Raw genomic sequence first — 23,914 nt, forward strand, 5'->3', positions numbered from 1 at the left:
TGAATATAGTTTTACTTTTCCTCCAAACAAAACACACATGGAGTCCATTTCCTAACTTTCCAACCCCTAAATTCACCGCCATCCAAACAGCCAGCCACCAAGGGTTTTTGGGGATTTCTTGAAAGTTCCACCTTTGAGGGGTTTCGACTTTCGAGTGTGAGGGAGACAAGTAACACTGAGACTGAGGCGGAGAGAAATAGAGGGGACGACCGGTATTCGGAGGTGCCTTCCTACTCAGAGAAACCCTAGGAAGTTTAGGATTCCAGTAACAGAATTGGCCGCAGCCGCAATTCCCGATCTTCCCTCTTGTTCCTCCGTTGTGTTAAGTCTGCCGAGACGGGGGAGACTGGAGACGGAAAGGTGAGGGTAGTGGCATTTTGGGTTTCAGCTCTACTTGTTGCTCTCAATTTTAAGGTCACATATCTGCTTAGGGTTGGAAAACTAATCAGAGGAAGCAGTCCAGATTCTTGACAAGGCATGCATTTCAACCTCAAGCCAACTCAGATATCTTTCTCTTCATCTCTCTATTGATCTTATTGTTTCTGGGTTTTGCAGGAGCGATAGAGTCTGTTCCGCAGAAGGCCCAACTACACAATCGGGCTGATTCGGTCTCTGTCCGGTCACCTTCACCCTGCTTTAGACTCCATCCTTCCAGCTCTGCATGCGACCTGGTGCATCGACCACCAGGTTTCGTCTGGCGCTGTCTCTGGCAAGAAAGCACCGGGAAAGGTCAGCATTTTCTTATGTTTTGTTCAGTTCTATTTGATTTTGTTGTAAGGAACAGGGACTAGGGAGGAGGGTTTTGGAGTGAGAAAGATGGTTGAAATGGTAGGTTGCTTCTTACTATCTACCTTGGTCTCGAGTTGCTTTAGGGCTCGTCGATTGGCATCCATTTTGGGGTTTCTTCAAAATGCTATATTGTAGTTCTTAGCATATAAGCCCAATGTGTAGGATCTCAAAGTCAGTGATCCTACAAATACACCGGTAGAGTTGTCAATGAAATAGATCTGCCATTATGCCTCGTAAGATCTTTTGGAAATGGCCATAATGTTCCTCCAATTAAGGGTGATCACAATTCCTGCATGAATATGAAATGTGCCAGTATTGTCATGCATGTGTTAGCCATTTCTATTCAATCAATGAGTAAATAGTACAATTCCAAGGAAATCTCTATTTGTTGTTCTGACGGATTCCATGAGATTGAGTATTGATTTTGTGTTGGTGGGAGTTGCTAGAAGCATTAAATCTACTATACTAAATTTGTGATTATTCAACTTTCTCTTTTTTTTTCTTCCCGTTGCCTCTGCATTTCTTCTCGTTTTAAGAATTTTATTCGGAAACTTGCAAAATGAATACTTACAAAATGAATGAAGAGGGCGTACAAGTCACGAGTTAGGAGAATTAGTGCTCTGTGATAAATAGTGGGTTTGAATGTCAAATTTGGGCTGGGAACCCTGCTTTATGGGTTCAAGGAAGATGTGAGAAATGAATCTTTCTATAGCATGGAAATTTTCCACATCCTATGCTTCCTAATAAACTGGCCAAGATAGATAGAAGCTCGCTTGACCCGGAACCTCCAAATAAGAAGGCATCAAAAAATCAAACCTCCGAATAATAAGGTCTTGGAAAAGGGTCATCCCTATACATGATGGAATGGAGCCGTCTTTAGATTAATGTAGTGCTGTAATTGAATAATCAAAACAGTACCAAACAAAATCGAATTCCTAGAGGATAAAATCCATATTTATGGAGAAATCAAATAGAACAAATTCTAATGGTTTGATGGAGCTAATACTCAAATCGAGTTCAAAAGGTTAGAGAGTTGTCACCTCGCCAAGGCGAACCAAGATGTTGGAGGGCTGCCTAAACGCTTAGGCGACAAGTCGCCCGCCTCGAGGCAAACTAATGCAGTTGGGCGATGGATTTGGAAGAAATACCTTTGATTGGTTTCCTTATTTACTTCCCTTTTTAGGCTTGGAATTAGTTTGGCAGTACTCTTATTTGATGAGATTTTATTTCTATCTTGGTTTAGATGTAATATTTGTTCCAGTTTCAATTAGGAAAATAGATTTATTTTCAAGTCTTTAAATAGTGTTTCTGTACCCAGCTGAGGATGGAATTTGAATTGAATGAATTTGAACAATGATGTTTTGGTTGGAAACGATGGCTGCCATGGGTTGTTTTCTTCTTCCCCTTCCCTAAATTTTTTTTTTTCCTGTTGTTCTTCCTCTCCTACTGTCCATTCTCTCTATTGCTGGTTGATCCCCTATTCTGGGCGATAGATATAGCCTCAGTTTAGTGGATCGAACTCCTTGGTGCTTGACCTGGTGGGACTGAGACTTTGGTTGTAAGTTCCTTCCCCTTGGGCGACATAACTCCTCAAGCTTCACCTCCAGCTCCAGCTCCAGCTCCAGCTCCAGCTCCAGCTCCAAAGCCCTCCTCAATTCTGTGATCGAAGCCAAGTTTCAGGCCTGCCCTGGGTGTTATCGCCAACTTCAGTTGCAGGTGCTTCCCACATCCTTCCAGCCTGCCGACCTGACCAACTATTATGTGGATTTGGAAGAGCCTCCTCTTGCGACCCCACGCTTGAAATTTCAGGCCTAACAGAGAGGGTTTGAAGGAGCTACTCCCATCACAAGCTGCTGCCCCTTCTCTTCTTGCTGGTCGACCAAGGAAGGAGAAGACTTGGTCGTGGGTTATTTAGGGCAACTACTCCCCTGGTTTGACCATTCTACCCTTCCTTTACTTATTATTCTCTTTTGTCCTAACTTTAATTGTGATTTCCTGAACTACCCTTGTTTATTAGTTGATTGAACCTTTACTTGTGTTTTAAGTTCAGCCTAATTATAAAACTGCCTCTTCCTTTAAAACTTTCATTTATTTACGAATTTACCATTCCTTCCTAGACTTCTATCTCTTTACGGAAATGCCATTCTCTTTGATATTTGGGTTATAAAATTGTGCCATTGATTAATTAAGTAGGCCCTAAGCGATCCGATTTCAGTCATTGGAATCCGGATCCGCATCACAAACAAGGCAACTAAGTGTTGTTTTTTATTTTTCCTCTTTTATGACATTATTTAATATGCTACATATACCTTGTATCATAAAAAATAAACATTGAGTTATCAAAAATCAACATTTAGAAAAATGATTTTGTTTTATAATAAGTTTGGTTGGTCAAATGATTTTAGTTTTATATGAGACTTTTTGTATTAGGTATAGAACAAAACCAACTTTCCAACAAGTGTAAAATTACTTAAATATGAGTTGTAATGACAAAGTTAGTTCTGGTCAAACTTATTTTTAAGTGCGCAAATGTTGTTAAAATCACTTGAATGAAAATAATTTTATTGAAATCAAAACAAAAGATTATTTTACCGGACTTTTGGTTTTTAACAATGTTTTATCATGATAATATTTATAAAGTTTTCATAATTGAGAAAAACTCCAGAAGTTGAATGTTGAAAATTGCCCCTACGACCAAAAATCCAGTTTTTGTTCTTGGACTGGGGAGTTGATTTTTTATCATTTTGGAATTTGATTTTTAAACTATTTTTATTGGATTCAAATAGGGGGTACTTGCTTATTTATGAATAATATCATAAGTAAATGAAATAACAAATATAAAATTAAATGAAAAATATATATATTTTTTGATATTGGCAAAGATAAGTGCCAAAATATAAGGCGACAGTTTCCTAGGCCCAAGGCAAACCGTCTAGACACTCCTTGACAACTGTGGTTGGAGTAGCTGTTGGAAATCTAAGATCGATCCAAGTTTTGGATTAGATTATCCGAGTGGGACTAGGAGAGGGGTAGAACAGTAATTTTCACCACTCAAAACAAAATTAAAAAAGAGGGATAGATAGATTGGTTGATGTAGATTGATCGAGAATGAAGAAGCAGCCCAAGCCTGTCCAAGTTATTCCTATCAAACCAGCACTTTTGGGCCATATATGAGATAATCTTAAGTTCAGATTTTCCGCCAAATAGCTATCGATCAGCAGCAATTGAAGGAAAGTTTGACAGCTTGCGCAAGAGAATATCTTGGAAATATTTATCAGAAAAAATTCCAGATTTGGATCTGGATATTTCCCCGGATTCATTGGCCCCATGCCAGCTGGATGAGTTCAAGATTGAAGGCCAATAGAGTTGTGCATGGAGGTTTTCTCTTCAAGGAAAATTGAGTTGTCAAGCTGATCTGATTTGTAGGAAGAATTTTCCAGATTTCAAGTGGGCCCCATGCCAAAACATGCAGCAGAATATTGGGTATTTGACGGCTTTTATTAGTGCTACTTTTTAGAGAAGTTTTATTCCTTGCGTTGGGGATTTTATTAGCTAAAGATAGTTTCGATTTTATAGGCAACTTTATGTTATTAATAGTTTTTTAATTCTTTGGACTCTTTCTATTTCAGTTGACTAGATATATTGGATTTGATTTGTAAATCGTTTCCAATTAGGATCGTTTTCAGCTCGTAATGAGTTCTTTTCCATGCAAGGAAGGCCTTTGATGTAATTGATTTGAGGTTTATAAATAGAAGGATGAATAAAGCCTACGTTGAGATTGAGTAAATTTTGAAGCTTGGCTCAGTTAGAAACCTTGTTAATGGCTGTGGGATGCAGTTGGGCTGAGAGACCCTAGGGTGAAATGCCTAAGCTATGAGAGGGTGAGAGGCCCAAGGGGGAGAGTGAGAGACTTAATCTCATTTATCCTTCTATACTATCTTCTCTTTTTTTTTTTCACTCAATTTCATTGTGTGATCTGCGACAAGAGTATCTACGATTCTGTTATTGAGGAAGTTTTGCTAAACCATTAAAGCTTTGATCTTCTCAGTCATTCACCCCCATTGCTGCCCAGTTTTTGAAGACCAAACCAGCATTAAACTTAGTTCAAGAAGATCCTGCCTGGGGCTAGGTCCTCGTGATCCAGCCTTACATTATTAATCGATCCTGAATATATATTATAAATCTCAGCAATATCTGAGTAGTAAAACCAGTAGATTGATTAAAGGAGAGAAAATGCTACCTGATCACATGGCCCATGTGCTAGCACATTGGCCAGGCATCCAACATGGGGGGGGGGTGATGGTTATTTCGTTGCCTCCGTATCTGGGCCATAGTTGGCAAATTCAGATTTGGGAATTATTCGGAACAATTTGCTTTGTTTGGTAAAAAAATAAAAAAAGCGGGCAAAATAAAGTCGGATTCGGGAATTATTCGTTGATCTATGAAAACTCAAAAGAAAAATTTAGATGTTCATTTTTAATATTTATTGTACTTATTTCACATTCCTTATATTTCTGAGGACTATTAATTTAGTAGATGATGTGTATTGGATACAGCCAATGCCATTCTTCCTGGCTGTTTGCTTGTGTGGTTGTTCTAATAGCTAGTATATCTCCTTTGATTAATTCACCATCTAATAGACAATTAGGTGATGAGAGTACATCTCTAAATAGTTAGCATTATGCTCTAGCGAAAACCTTTGCAAATTGTGGCATTGTGCATTTGTGCTAACTCTTAGCTTAATCAAAGAGAGCTAGATGGTCTTATAGCCTAAGTAGATTTCGTGTAAAGCTCATTTTGAATTGTCAGCAAAGGGTTCCATGGACTTTGTTGAAAGATCCAAAAGGAGAAAGCATATTTGTATTCATACTATAATGACCAAAATAATGCTATTATCATTACTAGAAAGTAGGATAGACAATTTTACAACATAGTAGTTTAGTCTCACATCGGATAAACATGAAACAATAGAAGGGAGGCATTCCTGTAAATAAGAGTGGTCGTGGTAGTTTGGTCCCGCATTAGATAGACATGAAACAATGGAAGGTAGACAACCCCTATAAATAGGGATGGTCACCAACTTACAATTGAATTTAGGTTGGGTATGAACTATGGAGTACCCAACCAGTAACTCTCAAGATGGGAGATTCCCCTTGGTTAATATTTCTTTTTTTTAATTTTTCCCAATAAATAGTATATCTTTTATTTTTTAATTAACAATATTTTTTTTATCAGTTATATCTTTAAAGTTTATTAAAAAAATTATTCGTAAAATTTGGATTCATCCGAGCAACTCTAGAATAAGTCATTTGAGTTCAAAATTCATGATTTTGTTCGGATCTTTGGGAAAAAGTTGTATTCAGGCAGAATAATTCTTGTTATTTGGTTCGGCATCAAATTAATCGTGGAGTTAGACAACTGTGGTCTGGGTGCAAGAGCGCATGACCGGGTAGTGTTCTTTTCTCCATCGATTAAAAATTCAAAAGGATAGAATTCAGGTTAAGATGTGGTGGGCAAAATAGGGAGAATACAAATATGGTCTGATATGAGAGAAACTCTAATTGAGCTTCCTCTAGGGTTCATAATAGCCTATGAAAAGATGAAGGTAATCTAATGGCCTCCTAACTTAAAGTCATGCAAAATTATGTCTTGCATATGAATTCCTGATTAGCTTAGGAATTGCAAACAGATTTAGAGTAATACTTGTTAATGGAGAGGAAGATAGAGTAAGAAGAAGACAATAAAAGAAAACACCAAGGCTTCACACCGCAAGGTGGTTGGATGGATCAAACACCAGCCACACCTTGATCAAGCACAAGGGGATTTCTCATAGCATGAAGAGAGGAGCCCAAAAAAAAAAAAAAAGCAGCAAAAGAAACCCAGCCTTATCCCAACTAATAGTTACATGGATCTAAACAAATGCAGCAAAAGAAAAAAAAGGCGTAAAATTGGTAAAAAAATCACCTAAATGGGGTAGGATACTTGGATTCTAGCCCTCCAATCGGATCTATTTGAGGTCATGAATAGGGTAAATTCCCAAATCAGCCCTAATATGATCATTTCTTACCTTATCCTTCATAGTTTTGCCGCACGTCCATCATAGCATCCTCATCTATGCTACACATAGCTTATTGATATGACACTTCTTAATTGCCCAACATTATGCCCCATACATCATAGCTATAGAACTTTCCTCTAAGCTTTAAAAGAATACGTCGGTCACACTACACCACTGACACGCCTCTCCACTTCATCCATCCCCACTTTAATCCTCCTTGAAACATCATCCTCTATATCCCCTTTTTTATTTATGATTGACCCCAGATACATGAAATGATCACTTTACGGTAACTCTCTCTCTCAATCATCACCATTTCATTTGTGACTAAGGTTGCACATTATTCACTCCATCTTCGTTTTACTTAATTAGAAACCTCTTGATTCCAAGGTTGATCTCCATAGCTCCAACTTAGTGTTAATCCCACCTTTTGTCTCATCCACCAAAACAATATCATCAGCAAGGAGCATACACCACAGAACTTTGGCATGAATGTTCCTGGTTAAATCATCCATGAGAAGCGCAAACAAATAAGTGTTTAAGGCAGATCCTTAATCTAGTCCAATTGTAATTGAGAATTCATTACTTTGCCCACCCACGGATTTCACTCTAGCCATTGTGTCTTTATACATATGACATATCTATTATTATATCCACATGCTTACTCGATACCCTTCTCCCCGTTTAGTTGGGATAAGGTTGAGTTGTGTTTGTTACTCGATACCCTCTCTTCTCTAGTAAGCAGCAATAACTTTTCATTAATCAAATTTCGTGTACAATGCTAGGCCCTCTGACAAACTTATAGAAGACTCAAAAATAGACTCTACCAAAAAGGAAAGACCTAACACAATTTTTTATTAATAAGGTAACTTAAACTGTCTAGGAAACTGAAATAAAAAAGAAATAAAGATACTAACTTAACTAATCCCGTTTGCGTAGCCTATACCATATCATATGCCAATTAAAGTGGCTCATTACAGTGAAAACCCATGGGATCAAAGACCCAACACATACATAACCCAACCCAAAGCTTATTTCCAATAACATAAGCCTATCTAGGTGATTTAGCTGCTTCAATTTTCCCCAGCTTGAAAAATAATCCCAATCTCAAGTTTTGCAGGAATGATAAGGAAACAATATGCAAATAGCAGCTTTGACCATTCACGACAAAGCTCTGGTGATCTAGTAGGCGTTAGGAATAAAGTCTTCAACTTTGGGAGATTTTTTTCTTTTAAAAGTAGTGAGGTGGGATCACAAAACTCAATAAATTCTCTAACAGTAAGAATATCATCCAGGGTGGTGACAGCTTCATGAGGAGTGTACTTTAAGTCTTCCTTAGTTACAACCTCATATGTTACTATTGCTTTAATTGTGTCTTCATCAACCTCTTCAATGCAATCTTCAACTGTGGTAACCTTCTCAGCGAGGACTCGAGGCACAAGCTCAACCTCTTTAAAAACAGCATTATTAATGTCAATGATTTCTTGTGCAATGTTCTCGATCACTACTACGTCTTCCACGGTTTCATTTTTGTCTCTTTTGATCTCTTCAACATAGACCTCTCTACTAGAATCTTCTACACGTTGACCATTTGTTTTTAAGCTTCAAGCATTGCCTCTTCTTTATCATCATAGTCCACTGTGATCACTTCAACTTTATCTTCAATTTTAGGCTCATTTTCTTCAATTGGTGCTCTCTCAATTTTCGGTGGCAATGTAAATTTGAATTTAGCCTTTGCTTTAACATTGTTGATGTTAGATTTCCAATAATCTTCAACTTGCATACTGAATTTCATTGATGGTACTTCAAGTTATCTTCAACTTTTAATACCTTGTGGTGGTAATCTTGTTGATGATAGAGCTTTCTTTGGATCTGCTGTGGTAGGTACTTGTTCTTCAACTTGTGCTTCATGTCTTGCCAAGTCCTAGGTCCACGTTTTCCAACTCAGAACCTTCCTTCATTGAATCCCCACCAAGATTTTGCATGACTAGTCAATCGCAAGCAAGTCGTAGCTTCTGCTCCTTTATACTTTGTTAAGTTGTATCAGTCAAAATGTTCCTCTAGAGAATCGAACCAATCAAGTAATAACTGTGTTTGTCCAAAAAGGATGGAAGTTTTGGGTTCACCTTATACTAATATCAGTCCTCCTATAGTCGGTGTTGTTTTAAGATGTACTCCCTCTTTGAACTCTCATGGTAGTTTTAATAGTTAGACCAATATGTGTCACACCTCGCCTCCACTCACCTGAAGGCTGGTGATATGGACATACACACGTGTCCACAATCCATCCAGGATCCACAATGCAGTACTTTAAGTTCATAAAGTTATGGAATGTATCTACAATCACATATATGATAATAATCAAGATATACACAACTGGTAACGTCTAATGATATTTATCATATTTATCAAAAGAGTTTTCACAATGGAAGTCATAATTATGGTTATGCCACTAGGGCTAATTTATATGTGGGGAATGTTCACCCACATCAATTAACTTAGATTTAGTATGTTTAGTGGGTTAGTTAAGCTAGGGCCCAAAGTTCAAGTCTAGGTTAAGCTAAAACTTGGGAACCACCAGTGGCTTATGTGGTTACCCAATCCACTATACATATATTTAATTTCATTTTTCCCAACCCAATTTTGGGTTTGAATGGTGGGGTGTAGGGGATGTGGGCAAAATCCACAATTTCTAGGGCTTAGTTATCCAAACTTGGGGTTTAAGGTGGGGATTTCCTAAAGGAAGGTTCATAGACTGAAATTGATCCACCAACCTTGCTAGGGTGAGTCCTCTACACCAAATCCCCCTCCCAATTTGTAGTTTTGACAAGTGGGAAGGTGGGTTTTAGGAAATTTGGGCAATTTCTCCATTTCTAGGTCTTATGTTGCCCAAATTGGGGGTATGAAATGGGGCTTCCTATGGAAGAGGTCCATACGCCAATGTGAGTGACTAATGTCACTAACTAGGTACCCCACACCAACGCCCCAAATCGATTTGCATATGGGGTATGTGGGTAGATGAGAATTGATTGGGGTTCTCCCTTTTTTCTTAATGAAGGGTGGAAAAGGGAGGGAGAAGAGGCATGTGTGTGTGTGGAGAGGGGGCGATTGGTCTTACCTCAAAGGATGAAGACCTAGCTCTCTTCCTTCTTCTTCTTTCTCTTTCTCCTTCTCCTTGCTTTTACTTTGGTAGGTGGAGAAATGAATGGCAAGGCTTCTATTTACCCTTTAGGGCCACTTAAGTTAACTAAGGGTTGTTTGGCAAAATAATGGGTTTCTACCCTTTAACGGTTTAAATTATAATTTGGGGTTATTGGCCCACCTTGGGGTGTCCCAATATATTAATCTATTCCCAAATATGTTGTCCCAACTATTGGGAGTGGTTTGCAGTGCACGAATGCGAGGGCCCGGGTCTCACGGCCAAATAACCCTGTTTTGGCCGGTATTTTCACCGGAGGTGTTCACCGGTGAAGGCTGAATTGGTTCCCTTTATGTGAAAATGGATTTTTAAGTTGAGGGGGCCTTCCCAAGTTGTTTTGAGTGTGTGGGCCCCACCTCTTGGTGTTTTGCTATTATGGCTCGAGGATTTTCCCATGAGGTGTGAGGTTTTTGGACTGACCTTCTCTTCCGTGTCTGGAATCCCTTCTAATTATTGAGGCATGAGTAGCAGGCACAAGTGCGGTCGTCCTTCCCTTCCCGGAAAAATACCACTGCTACCCAGTATTCATTGGTACCGGTGTCCTCTGGTGCCTCATCTGTACATTTAAAATAGGAAATTTTAGGGCACAAGTATAACAATATGTGGCTTTCTATCAACTCCATGATTTTCTGTAGACCTCTATTCATTAACCTATGAGATTGGCCAGGGTCTTCGACTAATGATACCTTGATCTTGAAGCCTTCAGAGTATCTTTTTGGTAGGCGCCTTTATTTGTATGGGGAATTCGTTGCTGAAAGGTCCCCCCTCCCCCACTGCCTTCTGACCTACGGGAGTATACAATGACAACTTTCGGACACTCATGCCTGATGGAGAACCCTTAGGGAAGGGAGGGGAAATCAGAGTAGAGAGGGGGAAAAGGAGGATCACACTCACACGTTCATTCAATAATCAAATTGCTCTCCCAAAACTTCAATCGATTAGAACTAATATATAGGAAAATAGGAACATTAAATTAGAAACGTAACTGGAATGGAAACTAGCCTAAACTAGGAAACAACTATAAAAAGGAAACCAAAGCAAGGAAATAAATCCTACTCCTATGTTCAAGTCTGGAAACTAAAAGCATGAAATAAAATACTAAGTAAACTACTAATTTTATTTCCAACCCTTGTTGGACCAAAACCCTGGGCTGGACCGGTTCTTCTTGGCTCTTGGCTTCCAAAGCCGATCATGCTGGTCCAACCAAGAAAGGGCAGCCATATCTGCATCAATGCCTGATTGTGAGACCTCTTGTTGAACGTCCGATAGCACATTGCTCCGACCTGAGATATGCAACAACAAGATATCCCTTGATCCTTGCCAGATGTGCTTGACGGTCTCCCTTAATATGCTAACTTGGGGACTTATTACTCCAGCTGTTCCTAGAGTCTCCACTAGTTGAACTGTGTCCAATAGACTCCCTGTTCCATCATGTGTGGTCCTGAGGACAGTGAACTTGTCAGAGTCATAGGCTGTAGAATTACTAAGGAGATTTTGGATAAACTGAGCAACATTTATGAAGGTGACGCCAAGATCAAGGAAGCAAAGCTACAAACATACTGTACACTGTTGATTGAAATGTGTGAAGATGAGAATGTGGAATGTTACATGTGAAGGGTCAGTGAAAGTATGAATGCTATCAGAGGTCTAGGGAAAGGACTTAAAGATTCAGTGATAGTAAAGATGGTTCTCAGATCTCTGCCACCCAATTTGACTCCAAAGTCTTAGCTATTGAAGAGGCTAAGAACCTAGATGTTTCTAGCATGGATGAGATGCATGGTGCCTTGACAACATATGAGATGAGGATTGGCAAGTCCAGAGAGGCTGCCTTCAAAGCTCAAAAGGGTCACAATCTATAACGCTTAGGAGAGGGTGACCATAGGAGTGCATCCGTGTTAAGATTTCCCTTTCTTTTGTTTCAAAAGTGGCATAATTGATTTGCGCAGTTGAGCGAGTGGCAAGGCTTCCCTTTTGACGACTGGATATTTGGCCTGGGCATCGTTCCATACTCCGCAAGCAAACTGTACTAGCATCCAAACCAAGAGTCAGAGGCTGAAAGTTCAGAGAATGAATGGGGGAAGCAAACTTGGTTAGAAACCTACAAAGAAGAAAAGGAAAGCAGAAAAGGGGAGCTACCACTTAAATGCTTCAACTGTGGAGGAATTGGATACTTCACCTCAAAATGTCCATTCCAAGGGAAGACTGAGTGAAGAAGACTTGTGAAAAAGCAATGAAAGAAGAAGATCAAAGAAGAAATGAGGGAAGTAAAAAAAAAAATGTGCCAGCTCATCAGATGAGTGCTCCACTGGTGGCTCAGAAAGTGAAGTGAATCTTTGTTCATGGCCTTGAGGATAGAAAAAAGGAGAAAAAAGTGATGAAGAGAAGGGCTCAGAAACAGATGAAGAGGAGATTGCAGCAGAGAATGTTCTTGAAGGAGAGTTGTTTGCCGCCTTAGATGAACTGAGTGCAGAAGAAAAAACATATGAAGACCTCCAAAAATCTAAGGGACACAACTGAGATTTTCATGAAATTGAAAGGGTAGGTGAAAGAATTCAATGCCATAGTGGAATCACTTGTAGCGTAACTCATCTTGAGGAATGAGAACTTTAGATTTGAAGGTGAGATCACAAACTTGAAAATACGAGTGAGAGAGTTAAACTAAAAGGTGTGTGATATTCATGAGCTTGAAGGAAGGGCAATCAAGCTTGATGAAATTCTGAAGAGTCAAAGAACCACTCACATCAAGACTGGACTTGGCTTTGTAGAAGAAGCATCTTCAAGTAAAGCAAATGAGTCTGTGATGACAAAACGAAATGGAATAACCATAGCTAAGAATCATGTGAGAATAAAAGAGAAGAGGCATCATCAAAGGTTGGGGGAAGAGGCAATAAATGCAAGGCTGACAAGGAAAGTGAACCATGACAGCTACAACAAGGTTACCTATCAGAGGACAATGAGGTATATGGCTCCCACTGCATGGCAGAGACCAAAACCTAGGTTCAACTCTTATTTCCTAGCTATTTTCTTTACATTCAATGGGTATGGTCAATTGGTCATAGGAGTTGGGATTGTAAGTACAATATGGTACACAAAGGAATTATGCTTGGAGAAATCCTATCTCACATCCAATGAGGCATTTTGTGGAATACTGTGCATGTCATAGGCATGGCACATTGCAAGATATTGTAGGAGGGTGCCTCCATATATGTAATGGTAACAAAGAAGACAACAGTATCATTAAGTCAAATAAAGCAAGAAATCTTCTGAAAGGTGGTCACAACAAAAGTCCAACAGAAGCCTCAATCAATTAATAGGAGTGTATGGAAAGGAAAGGCCATAACATAGTATACATAACCAGCCATCACCCAAGGAGGCTCCGGTAATTGCCTTCGGAAGAATTTGGGTGTAGGTACTTCTTTCGAGCATTGAAGTGTGCAGGTGTGCAAACTGAAAGGGGGAGCATAGTTGTCATGGTGTCGCCAAGGCGGCGATTTGGCGTCTTAGCGGAAAAAGAAGTTCATGGCAGTGCTACGATTTACGTGACTCACAAATGGCGGTCGCCATTGGCTGATAGGCGTCGCCATGGCACTGCAATGGACGCTAGGTCACGCCTGATTCACTAGGCTGTCGATTTTTTGTAAAATGCAGGGTGATTTTGATAGGGCTATGTTGATTTTTGATGATTTGATGTTGCTTAATGTTGGTTTTATATGTTATAGGGTATATATTGTAGGCTTGTAGCATGTTAAATAACTTTAGAAAATAAGGGAAATAAAAAAGTAGCATACTAAATAACTTTAGAAAATAAGAAAAATAAAATAATGACACATGGGCGATTTGACCACCATGGCAACGTCATAACGGGCAATTCATCTCCAAATTGATTAGCCACCCCTCCACCGCCTTGAATCGATTTGACGCCGTGACAACTATGAGGGGGAGCCGTTACCGTTGTTATATTTTTACTCTAGTATGGACTTCGGTGGATTTAGTTTCTACACCCTTTGGATCTGTTGTCAAAGGGGGGAGAGAAACCTTAAAGGGAGAGATACCGTATGTAAGGAGAGAGAACCAGAAAGAACCTCTACAAAGGGGGGAAAGAGAGAGAACATGAAGGAGATATGTGCAGCAGGAGAGATCATAGTTGTCACGGTGGCAAGACGAACCAAAATGTTAGAGGGTTGCCTAAGCGCTTAGGCGACAAGTTGTGCTCCTTAAGGATACCAAGTGTTATTTTTTTATTTTTCCTATTTTCTAATATTATTTAGTATGCTACATATACCTTGTATCATAAAAAATCGACATTAAGTCATAAAAAATCGACATTAAGTCATAAAAAATCGACATTAAGCAACATAGTCTTAAAAAATCAACATTAAGTCATAAAAAATTAACATTTAGAAAAATGCTCTTGTTTAATAATAAGTTTGACTGACAAAATGATTTTATTTTTACATGAGACTATTTGTATTAGGTATAACACAAAATTAGATTTCCAACAAGTCTGAGATTACTTAAATCTGGGTTGTAATGACAAATTTTTGTTTCAGTTAAACTTATTTTAAAGTGTGTGAATGTTGTTAAAATCTACTGAATGAAAATAACTTTATAGACAACAAAACAAAAGATTATTTTACCGGACTTTTGGTTTTTAGTAATGTTTTACCATGTTTTTTATATATATTTTTTATTTCATTTATTTAAGATATTATTCATAAATAAAAAAATTCTTAATTGATTTTTGGCATAAATAAAGTCCAAAACATAAGGTGACATGCAGTGCAATAAGGTGTGGTCGCCTAGGCCCCAGGAAAATCTCCTGGCCTGGCGATGCCTTGCCAACTATGGGAGAGATTCCATGGTTTGTGTTCGTGTGTTGATGTGGGCATGTGGTTTTGGAGATTACAAGTGTTGCCAACAATTCCAAAGGGGGAGATTGTTGAGCGAAGTGTGTCGTGCATATTGTCATTGTTGTCAACACATTTAGTTGGCCAACACACTCATTGGTACATTCCCGACGTGCAAATGGAAGAGTGGCCAGCGTGAAGAAGAGCACAAGTTGCAAGGGAAAGTGGACCAAAAGAATGCAAGTTTTATGTCAGGGTAGTGAAGAGATTGACTTTTATCTTCGCATTAGTTTATATCTTCAAGTGGTAAACATGAGATTTGTGGGAAATCAAGTTAGCATTCATAAGTAACTTAATCAGTTATGGATCGAACATCAATCATGGTTTGTAAGCTCCAGGAAGCTGTTTCAGCATATTCAAGCTCAATTTTGGAACTTGTTCACTCATTTTGGGTTGAAGCTAAAAACATGAAAGTTGTAGCCCTTTAAGTTAGCGTTAATTTGGTGCAAAATTAAGGTCAATCGGAGAGAGATTGATTTCATTTAGTAGTGGTCGGAATGGGTCGAAGTCTGGTCTTTTAAGCTTTTTAAGTGCTGGTCCTGATGCAGATAAGTCACTTAATGGGCTTATTTTATTGCAAATAAGACTTAGGTTGGGTTATGTATGTGTTGTGCCTTTGATCCCATGGGTTTTCATTGAAATGGGCCACTTTAATGGGCCTAAAATATGGGTAGAAAGTAGGAAAGCGGAATTTAATTCATTAGTTTAGTTAAAGTCCTGTTTTGAGTCTATATTCTTTGTTATTTCAGTTTCCTAGTCAGTTTAGGTTTCCCAATTAGTTAAAGATTGAGTTAGGCCTTTCCTTTTTAGTGTTTGAGTAAGTTTTGAGTCTTCTATATAAGTTTTTAAGGGGCTACAACATTGAACACGAATTTGAATGAATGAAAAAAAAAGAAAACTTTGTGTTGGAAAATTGTAAGATGCAATGCTGTGAGAGACAGCTTGGGTGAGATTCCCTAGGGAAGAGTGAGATACTCGACCCAACCTATTCTCCTACCCCCATTCTTCTTTTCATTCTTTTATTTTTGTTTTGTTCATACTATTTGTCATACTATCTTAGTTTATTGAATTTACTAAAGATCCTACCTGAGATTATATGACTTGCGAACCAATCTTACATTATTGCCCACGAGTGATTCAATCTTACATTAATTGGTATCAAAGCCTAGCGTGACCAAAGATGGAGCCACGTGAATTTCGTGAGAAAATTTCTTCATACATGTTCCTTGATTGGGTAAAGGAATTGAACATCTACTTTGACTCTTATAACCTGACAGAGACACAACGACTTCGATATGCTTTCTCGTAATAAGTGATTATGCTCGAATCAAATGGAGAGTTCGTGAAAGGCAACTTCAAGCTCAAGGATGGGAGCCTAGAACTTGGAAGGAGATGGAGTATGAGTTGGCAGGCATATACCTATCTAAACGTGAACGAAGTATGCACTTCCCTCCACCAGAGTTCCCTCCAATTACACCCCAAAATCCAACCACAGATGACAAGAGTATGAAGGAATTGTTAGATCATGTGGCCACTGTTGCAACAAATTGAAAATGAGCAACATGATAAGATGCCTTCGACCAGTGAACCAGTGTCAGAAGTTGAGGTTATTGTTGGTGAAAATCCAACCACTCCTACTGTCGAGGGAGAGGTAGTCATTGATGTTCCTATCAGAGAGATTAATGTGGATGAAGTCGAAAGCAACATAGTCACAATTATGGACAAGGAGATCGAACCCAAGGAGAATGGTGCTTCAACATTTGTGATGACTATGAAGAGCCAAGAGGAAGATCCTAAGGAGCTTAAGATTGAACTTGTGGAGGTCAAGAACAGTGGTTAAAGGCTTTCATCTGGATGATCCCATGGATACAAGGCGCAGAACCAGATCTGAACCAGGTTCGAATCTCTTGATAGAAGGATCCTTTGGGGATGAGATTCTAGGATTAAGGTCGCCCAAGTAGGGGAAACATTCGATCAAAACTTCAGTCCTAACAGATCATACAGAAAAGAAATTGATGTGCATCATGAGGGCCGTAATCTACCGCCCAGAATAGGGGTTCAGCCAGCAAGAGGAAAATAAGGAGGAAAGAAGAAGAAGAAGATAAGGGAAAAAACCAGAAGAAATAGAGAGGAAGAAAAGAAGAATTTCGGAGAAGAAAGCCACCCATGGCAGTCATCGATTCAAACCAAAACATATCTCTTCAAATTCATTCAATTTTTTTTTTCCATCTCAGCTGAGTTCAATAATCCTACTTAAAGACTAAAAACAGTCTTACTTTCCTATGTGAAACAAATATTGCATCTAACTAAAATAGAAATAAAATTCTCACTCAAAGAAAAATCTACCATACTAATTCTAACTCTAAAAAAGGAAAGTAAATAAAAGATATGCTAGATCCATCGCCAAACTGCATCAGTTCGTCATCCCATTAAAGTATCTTGAAGATCGAGCTTCTCACATTCTAGACTACATCTTTATTACCAAAGAGCTACTTGAATTTTTCTACGGCTTGAAGAGGGGCATGTACCATACTATAATCACTCACACTATAAAATTCGAGGACGAATTTTTTCTAAGAGGGCGAATTGATGCAAATAAGTCCCTTAATGGGCTTATTTTCTCACATTCTAGACTACATCCTTATTACCAAATAGCTACCTGAATTTTTCTACGGTTTGAAGAGGGACGTGCATCATACTATAATCACCCTCACACTCTACAAAATTCGAGGACGAATTTTTTCTAAGAAGGTGGATTAATGCAGATAAGTCATTTAATGAGCTTATTTTATTGCAAATAAGCCTTCGGTTGAGTTATGTATGTGTTGGGCATTGATTCTATGGGTTTTCTTTGTAATGTGCCACTTTAATGGGCCTAAAATATGGGTAGAAAGTAGAAAAACGGATTTAATTCATTAGTTTAGTTAGAGTCTTGTTTTGAGTCTATATTCTTTGTTATTTCAGTTTCCTAGTCAGTTTAGGTTTCCCAATTAGTTGAGGCATTTGTTTTTTAGTGTTTGAGTCAATTTTGAGTCTTCTATATAAGTTTGTAAGAGGCTACAACATTGAACACGAATTTGATTGAAAAAAAAAAAAAAAAAAAGAGAGAGCTTTGTGCTGGAAAACTGCGAGATGCAATGCTTTGAAAGACAGCTTGGGTGAGATGCCCATAGGTGAGATTCCCTAAGGCAAAGTGAGATACTCGATCCAACCCATTCCCCTACCGCCATTCTTCTCTTCATTCTCTTATTTATGTTTTGTTCATACTATCTGTCATACTATCTTATTTTATTGAATTTACTAAAGATCCTATCTAGGATTGGATCACATGCAAACCAATCTTACATTGTTGTCCACAAGTGTTTCGATCTTACATTAGGTCCCTTTGTGGGTCATATATATATATATGTGACCTATGGCTCTATAAAATACAACTAGGGAGAGGGTTTCTAAGCCAAAAGGGAGTGGAGTGGAGTGGAGTGTCTTGAGAGAAGAGAGAACATACCCACTCAAGAAAACAAACTCCAAGCCAAGAAGCCCTAGAAGACTTCCTTCAAGCCATACATTGAAGTTGCATTATTGAGAAGTATTGTTCAAGCCTTTCAAGAGTTCATTAACGATTGTGAAGAGAAAAGAAGAAGACCCATTCAACAAACCTTTGATTTGTGAAGAAGACACGAGAAACGTTCGATTTGCTTAAGAAGATTGTTTGAAGCCCTACATGTTTTGACGTGAAGCTAGGGAGTTGGAGAAGACAACGAGACATATCTTCGGTCTAGGTAATCTCCTTATGTACATTCACATATATGTGAGTGTCCTAGATTATAGCCAAGATGTTTGATGAAATGCCGCAGTTGTGTTTTGAGCTGTCAAGTGGGTGCTTGATAGAGGGGTTGGTGCGTCATAAATCTGGTTTGGTGCTTCTTTGCAATTGGTGCCACATAAATTGGGGGTTGGTGCTCCTTGCAGCGGGTGCTGGTAAGCGTTGTATTGTGCATTGTATCAAGGCTTGATTTGGATTGTAGCCCAAGAAACCATTTGCAAGGTGGATGTAGCCATCTTGGTAGCCACATATATTTGTCTTGTGGATGCCTTGTGGTGTGGATGTTGTGAGAATTGTGTTGTGGTTGTGGGGTCGGTGTGATTGCTGGCTCAACGTGAGAATCCCCACTTCCAATCGGCAGGAAGTGTAACATGAGACCCTTGCCACTGATTCGCACCCCTTCTCACTGACAGACTGTCAACTGTTTGCTGCTGTTTTGGTGGATTCCTGGAGGTGTTTGGTTTCTGATCATAAGGGGTATATGGTGCTTCTACTGCTGCTACTGAATTTTGATTCATAATTCTCTGTCCAGCCCTTGGATCCCTGTGGTTTCTTGAAGGATTTTTGGACTCATTGGTCATTTCCTTCCACCCAAATTTGAAAGCTGATCAGACCAGGAATTGATCTGGTTTGGAATCCCTGTTTTGGAGTTGATCATGCCTATTGTGGATTCAACCAGGATCCCATTAGTCATACTAACAGAACTCTAAGAAGTCCCCATATTTTGTTTCAAAGTGGCAATCTAGTTTGCTATGGTCATATTATGATTAATGAGCTGGGCTTCTAGTGGGGCAATCTCCTGAGACATTAATGTTTGCAATAATTTGTATGATAGGTATTGCGTGATGGTCAAGTGCTAATGAGTCCTACAAGAGGTTAATTTGTGCTATTTCATACACCACCAAGAAGTTAAATTGTAACATAGGACTCATATTTGTTAATATCATTTGGAGTTTTGTGAATGTCTTGATCTGGAGTTCAATTTCTTCTGTATGATGGTGCATAAAAACCAATATTTTAGTGTCATTTTGAGGAAGGAAGGTTGCCTCAAGAATTTAAAAACATGCCTATGGATATGTACAATTTCCGTGTTCTAAGTTTCCAGAGTATTTATATTGGTGTCATGAATCTGCATCTAGTGTTTTTTCCCCTATCTTCTCACAATCTCATGTTTTCATAATCTCTCTTGTATTTCACTTTATTCTTATGTATAAATGTTTTTGTTCCAAATTTCTAGTGTATACCATTTCAATATTTATGTGTGAGAAATTACCTGGCTTTGATCAATTATATTAAGACTAGTCTTTGCACACCGTACGTTTGTAAAAAATAAATCATTTTGTTCCTTCTAGGTTGAGATATTGTGTTACACATGGCTGCAAGAGGACACATACCGTCATCCTTTGAGGGACGTGTTGTCCAAGCTCCAGGGATGATGCGCCATGGTCCATATCCTGGAGCTGGCCAACGCCTTCTAGAGCCACTTCCTCCAGAACTACTGGAGAACAAGGTAGCCATTCAGGCAGAGGAGATTGACCGGCTTGTGAGGGAAAATCAAAGATTGGCTGGTACTCATGTGGCCCTGAAGGAGGAGCGCCTTGCTGCTCAACAGGAGATGCAGAGGCTGCAGGCACACATTGGAAGCATCCAAACAGAAAGTGATATTCAGATTAGAGTCCTGTTGGAAAAGATTTCAAAAATGGAGGCAGAAGTTAGAGCCAGTGAGAGTTTAAAAACAGAATTGCAACAGGCACATTTGGAGGCACAAAGTCTGATAGTAGCTAGAAAAGAGCTGAATGCCCAGATTCAGCATGCTACTCAGGAATTACAGAAAACCCTTTCTGAGGTTAAGGAACTACCAGAGATGCATGCCGAGCTTGATGGTTTGAGGGAAGAACACCAGAGGTTGCGGTAAGTCAGCACTCTGTTTGAATGTACTTATTTCATTGCTTGAACATATTGGATGTCAAGATTAATAATTGCACCCTCCTTGGCTAGCTAGTATGTTTACTCATGAGCCTACCATATTCTAAAATATTACTCTTTTATGTCAAACAGTGCTACTTTTGAATATGAAAAGGGTTTAAACATTGAGAAAGTGGAACAAATGCAAGCAATGGAGAGAAATCTGGTATCCATTGCAAGAGAAGTAGAGAAGCTTCGAGCTGAGGTCTTGCATGTAGAGAACAGGGCACGTGGTAAAATCCTTTTCCCCTTCACCCCTATTGTTATGTTAAATGTAGTCTTTTTCCTGGGTACCCTTTTTGAAACTCACCAATGGTTGTATTACATGTAGCTCCAAACCCATACGGCGGAATGTATGGAATGCAAGATCCATCGCATCTGCATTCTCTTCAAGGTGATAGTATCTATATGGATGGTTATGGAAGACCTCAGGTTCAGATGGGTGGGAGAGCAGGAGAGGGAACACACATTTATGGCAGTACCAGTAATAATGGTGGCGGTGGTGGTGGTGGTGGTGGTGCTGCTGCTGCTGTTGGTGGTACCAATTCTGTTTCTGCTGTTGCTGGTGGTGGTGCAGGTACTCCAGCTACTAATGGCAGTGGTAGTCAGGGAGGAACATATGATGCTATGAGGGGAGCCCCCTCAGTTGCAGGAAGGTAAAATACAGAAGAACCTTCACTAGGAGGCTGTTTATAAATTACTTGGTGTAACCAAAGTTTGTAGGGTTCAATTGGTTCGGGTGACCAGAATTATTTTTTGGTTGAAATTATAATTGAAATAGAGAAGTTTTCGATTTTCAGGACCCAAACTGCTTAAGCCGAGGTTTTAAAATTGCCAGTCCGCTCCCCCAGGCTGCACCATACTTAAAACGTTTTTTAGTAAGAGCAGGGTTTTCTTAACCCATCTTGCCCCAACAAAAACTCATCTTCTGTATTCAACTCATCCATCTGTACGTATTGGTGCCGGTGCTAGCACCGACGTGGGTTGCTAGCTTTATGTCAACTCATCCATCTGTGATCGTATTTCTCATCATATTGTTACTGAATACTGTTGTGGCAGGGTTTTTTTTTTTTTTCTTAATGAAAATTAAAAGAAGTTAAATTAAGAGAAAAAACTCAAGACATCAATGTTCTGATTGGAGATGTTATTCTTAGAATGATTGTTCATGGCCATATGGGTCACACGAAAAGCAGGAGGATCACGTTGTTGGTAGGCCTGAGCCAAAATGACCTTAGCGGTAAGATATTATAAAAATCCAAAAGAAAGGGGGTATGCACCAAAGCCAGTAAGTGGACTTATTACTTTCGGAAAACAATTGTTCCAATACGTTTGAGTTGCTCTAGATCTCTCCAATGCGTCACCCATCCATCTTTGCGTGCTTAGTCCAAGAGGAAGGCTCTTAGCTTTGGCTTCAATAATTTTTCTAGTAAGAAAATACTTAGCAGATAATGAGATACATTTCCCATTATTAATCATATAATATGCTCATCGAGATGTATTATTGTCCTTGTTGGAAATACTAGCAGAGATCATAATAGTAAAATTGAGCAAGGGGTAGCATGGAATGGTAGGTTCAATAAGGGTAGAGATCACCGTTGTTGTGCAGAGTGGCAATACTAGGTGGTCAGGTGGTCCATAGCTTGACCGGGGACAGAATTGAGGAGGGGTTTGGTTTAGGCTTTTTGAAAGTAATATTGTTTTCTAGAGCAAAATAAAGGGATAGGGGATAGGGGATAGGGGATAGGGGATTCCTCTTGTTTGTATATGGTCAAATAAAGTAGCATATGATAATAAAAGTATTAAAGAAAGTGGGAATATTATTTTCAGGTATTGAAAAGAGTTGACACAGAGGTTGTTGGTTCTCAAACCCAAAGGGCTTGCCGCCCATTTCTCTTTGTGAATTCGTAGGATAAGAAAATGTGTCACATTGATTCAGGTTGGTTGGACAAAGTTCACAAAGTGGATTAACATTTATCCATTTGCCCGTATTTTTAGTAGGAATTCCTCAAAGTTCTAATCTCCAGACGAAAATCTTAAATTTGGGATGTAATTGAAGTTTTCAAAAAAAAATTACCACCAATGTGAGTAAAGAGATAAGCAAGTATATCTGTTTGAGAATCCAATTGGATTAGTAAGCAAACTACATTGTAGGAACTTAGCAGCCAATTCAGTGTAAAGATTCTATTTTCTTAGAGATAACACCACCAGCTATCGTAATTAGAGTTGGTGAATTTGTAAGATTTTATTAACAATTGATAATGGGAAAATAGTAGATAAAAGACAAGTATTCCAGTTATTCCCAATGGTGAAATCAGTGATGGGAGACTTTATACCTCTGGTTTTCTAGTTTTTAGATTTGAGAGAGAAAGAGAGAGACACCTAGGTCAATTTCTTAGTTACCCTTTGACCCAACAGATTGACTAGTCATTGAAGTCACTTGGCTACATGCAGAAGAACCCTTTATCAAAAACGCTACCCTGCCGTTGTAGGAAATACCCAGATACAACAAGATAGGGCTGTCAATTTCAGGCCCGCATCGGTAGACCAGATTGAGCCCGGCACATTTATGGCTTGACTATCGGCTTGATTAATAAACATGCCGGGCTTGAGCGTGACAAATTTATAAAGAGGTAGTACATCGTGTAGCGACCTAGCCCGACCAACCCGACACATTTATACGCCCGACCTAGCCCAATCCCTTTAATACTATTTGAAATCCCCATATTACCACCAATATATATATATATATATGCACTAACACATTTAGCAATCAAACTTATGCAAAGAACACACAAACATACACACCTAATAATCAAACAAGTAAGAAAACCTATAGTAATTTAAAATATATACACATAAAATATAAACACTTACTGGATGCCTTCCACAAGTCGGAGGGGCTAACAAAGATGCTATCTTTTAGTAGATAGATGAGACAATCTGCTAAAGATCAGCGGTAATCCGCACTGATCAGTAGCCCTGATACATAGATCAGGTGATCCTTTGAACAGTAAAGCAAAAGTCTAGGTGGGTTTGCTCCAATATTCAAGATAAACAAGAGACTGATCGATGAACAAGCAAGTGTCTTTAACAATAGAAAATTAGATTTAAAAATGAAATTTATGTAATTGTGGTGGTAAATTAATGGTGGGTTTGTAGGATATGCTTGAGGC

General features: G+C 38.9%; 1 protein-coding gene across 3 annotated transcripts; it reads left to right on the forward strand.

Annotated features, from left to right (window-relative positions):
• Nucleotides 1–103: 103 nt before the first annotated feature.
• LOC122074456 (protein FLX-like 4) lies at nucleotides 104–21,786 on the forward strand. 3 transcript variants are annotated; one of them, XM_042639265.1, is made up of 7 exons: nucleotides 104–360; nucleotides 556–729; nucleotides 2,283–2,720; nucleotides 20,129–20,687; nucleotides 20,835–20,974; nucleotides 21,073–21,397; nucleotides 21,542–21,786. In XM_042639265.1, the coding sequence occupies exons 4-7, from the start codon at nucleotides 20,149–20,151 to the stop codon at nucleotides 21,555–21,557; spliced, it is 1,020 nt and encodes a 339-aa protein (XP_042495199.1). In that variant the 5' UTR covers nucleotides 104–360; nucleotides 556–729; nucleotides 2,283–2,720; nucleotides 20,129–20,148; the 3' UTR covers nucleotides 21,558–21,786. The 3 variants fall into 3 exon arrangements, with proteins under 3 accessions (XP_042495199.1, XP_042495198.1, XP_042495200.1); XM_042639264.1 differs by lacking the exon at nucleotides 2,283–2,720 and having other exon boundaries at nucleotides 107–360; XM_042639266.1 differs by lacking the exons at nucleotides 2,283–2,720; nucleotides 21,542–21,786 and having other exon boundaries at nucleotides 110–360; nucleotides 21,073–21,534.
• Nucleotides 21,787–23,914: the final 2,128 nt, after the last annotated feature.

This window comes from Macadamia integrifolia, chromosome 3 (genome assembly GCF_013358625.1).
Source record: "Macadamia integrifolia cultivar HAES 741 chromosome 3, SCU_Mint_v3, whole genome shotgun sequence".
NCBI classification, from domain to species: Eukaryota; Viridiplantae; Streptophyta; class Magnoliopsida; order Proteales; family Proteaceae; genus Macadamia; species Macadamia integrifolia.

Bases quoted from the DNA above. Each gene is read 5' to 3' on its own strand.
- LOC122074456 (XM_042639265.1), top strand. From the start codon at position 20,149: ATGGCTGCAAGAGGACACATACCGTCATCCTTTGAGGGACGTGTTGTC. The intron at 20,688-20,834 runs GTAAGTCAGCAC...TATGTCAAACAG, and splicing joins GAAGAACACCAGAGGTTGCG to TGCTACTTTTGAATATGAAA. The intron at 20,975-21,072 runs GTAAAATCCTTT...TATTACATGTAG, and splicing joins TGTAGAGAACAGGGCACGTG to CTCCAAACCCATACGGCGGA.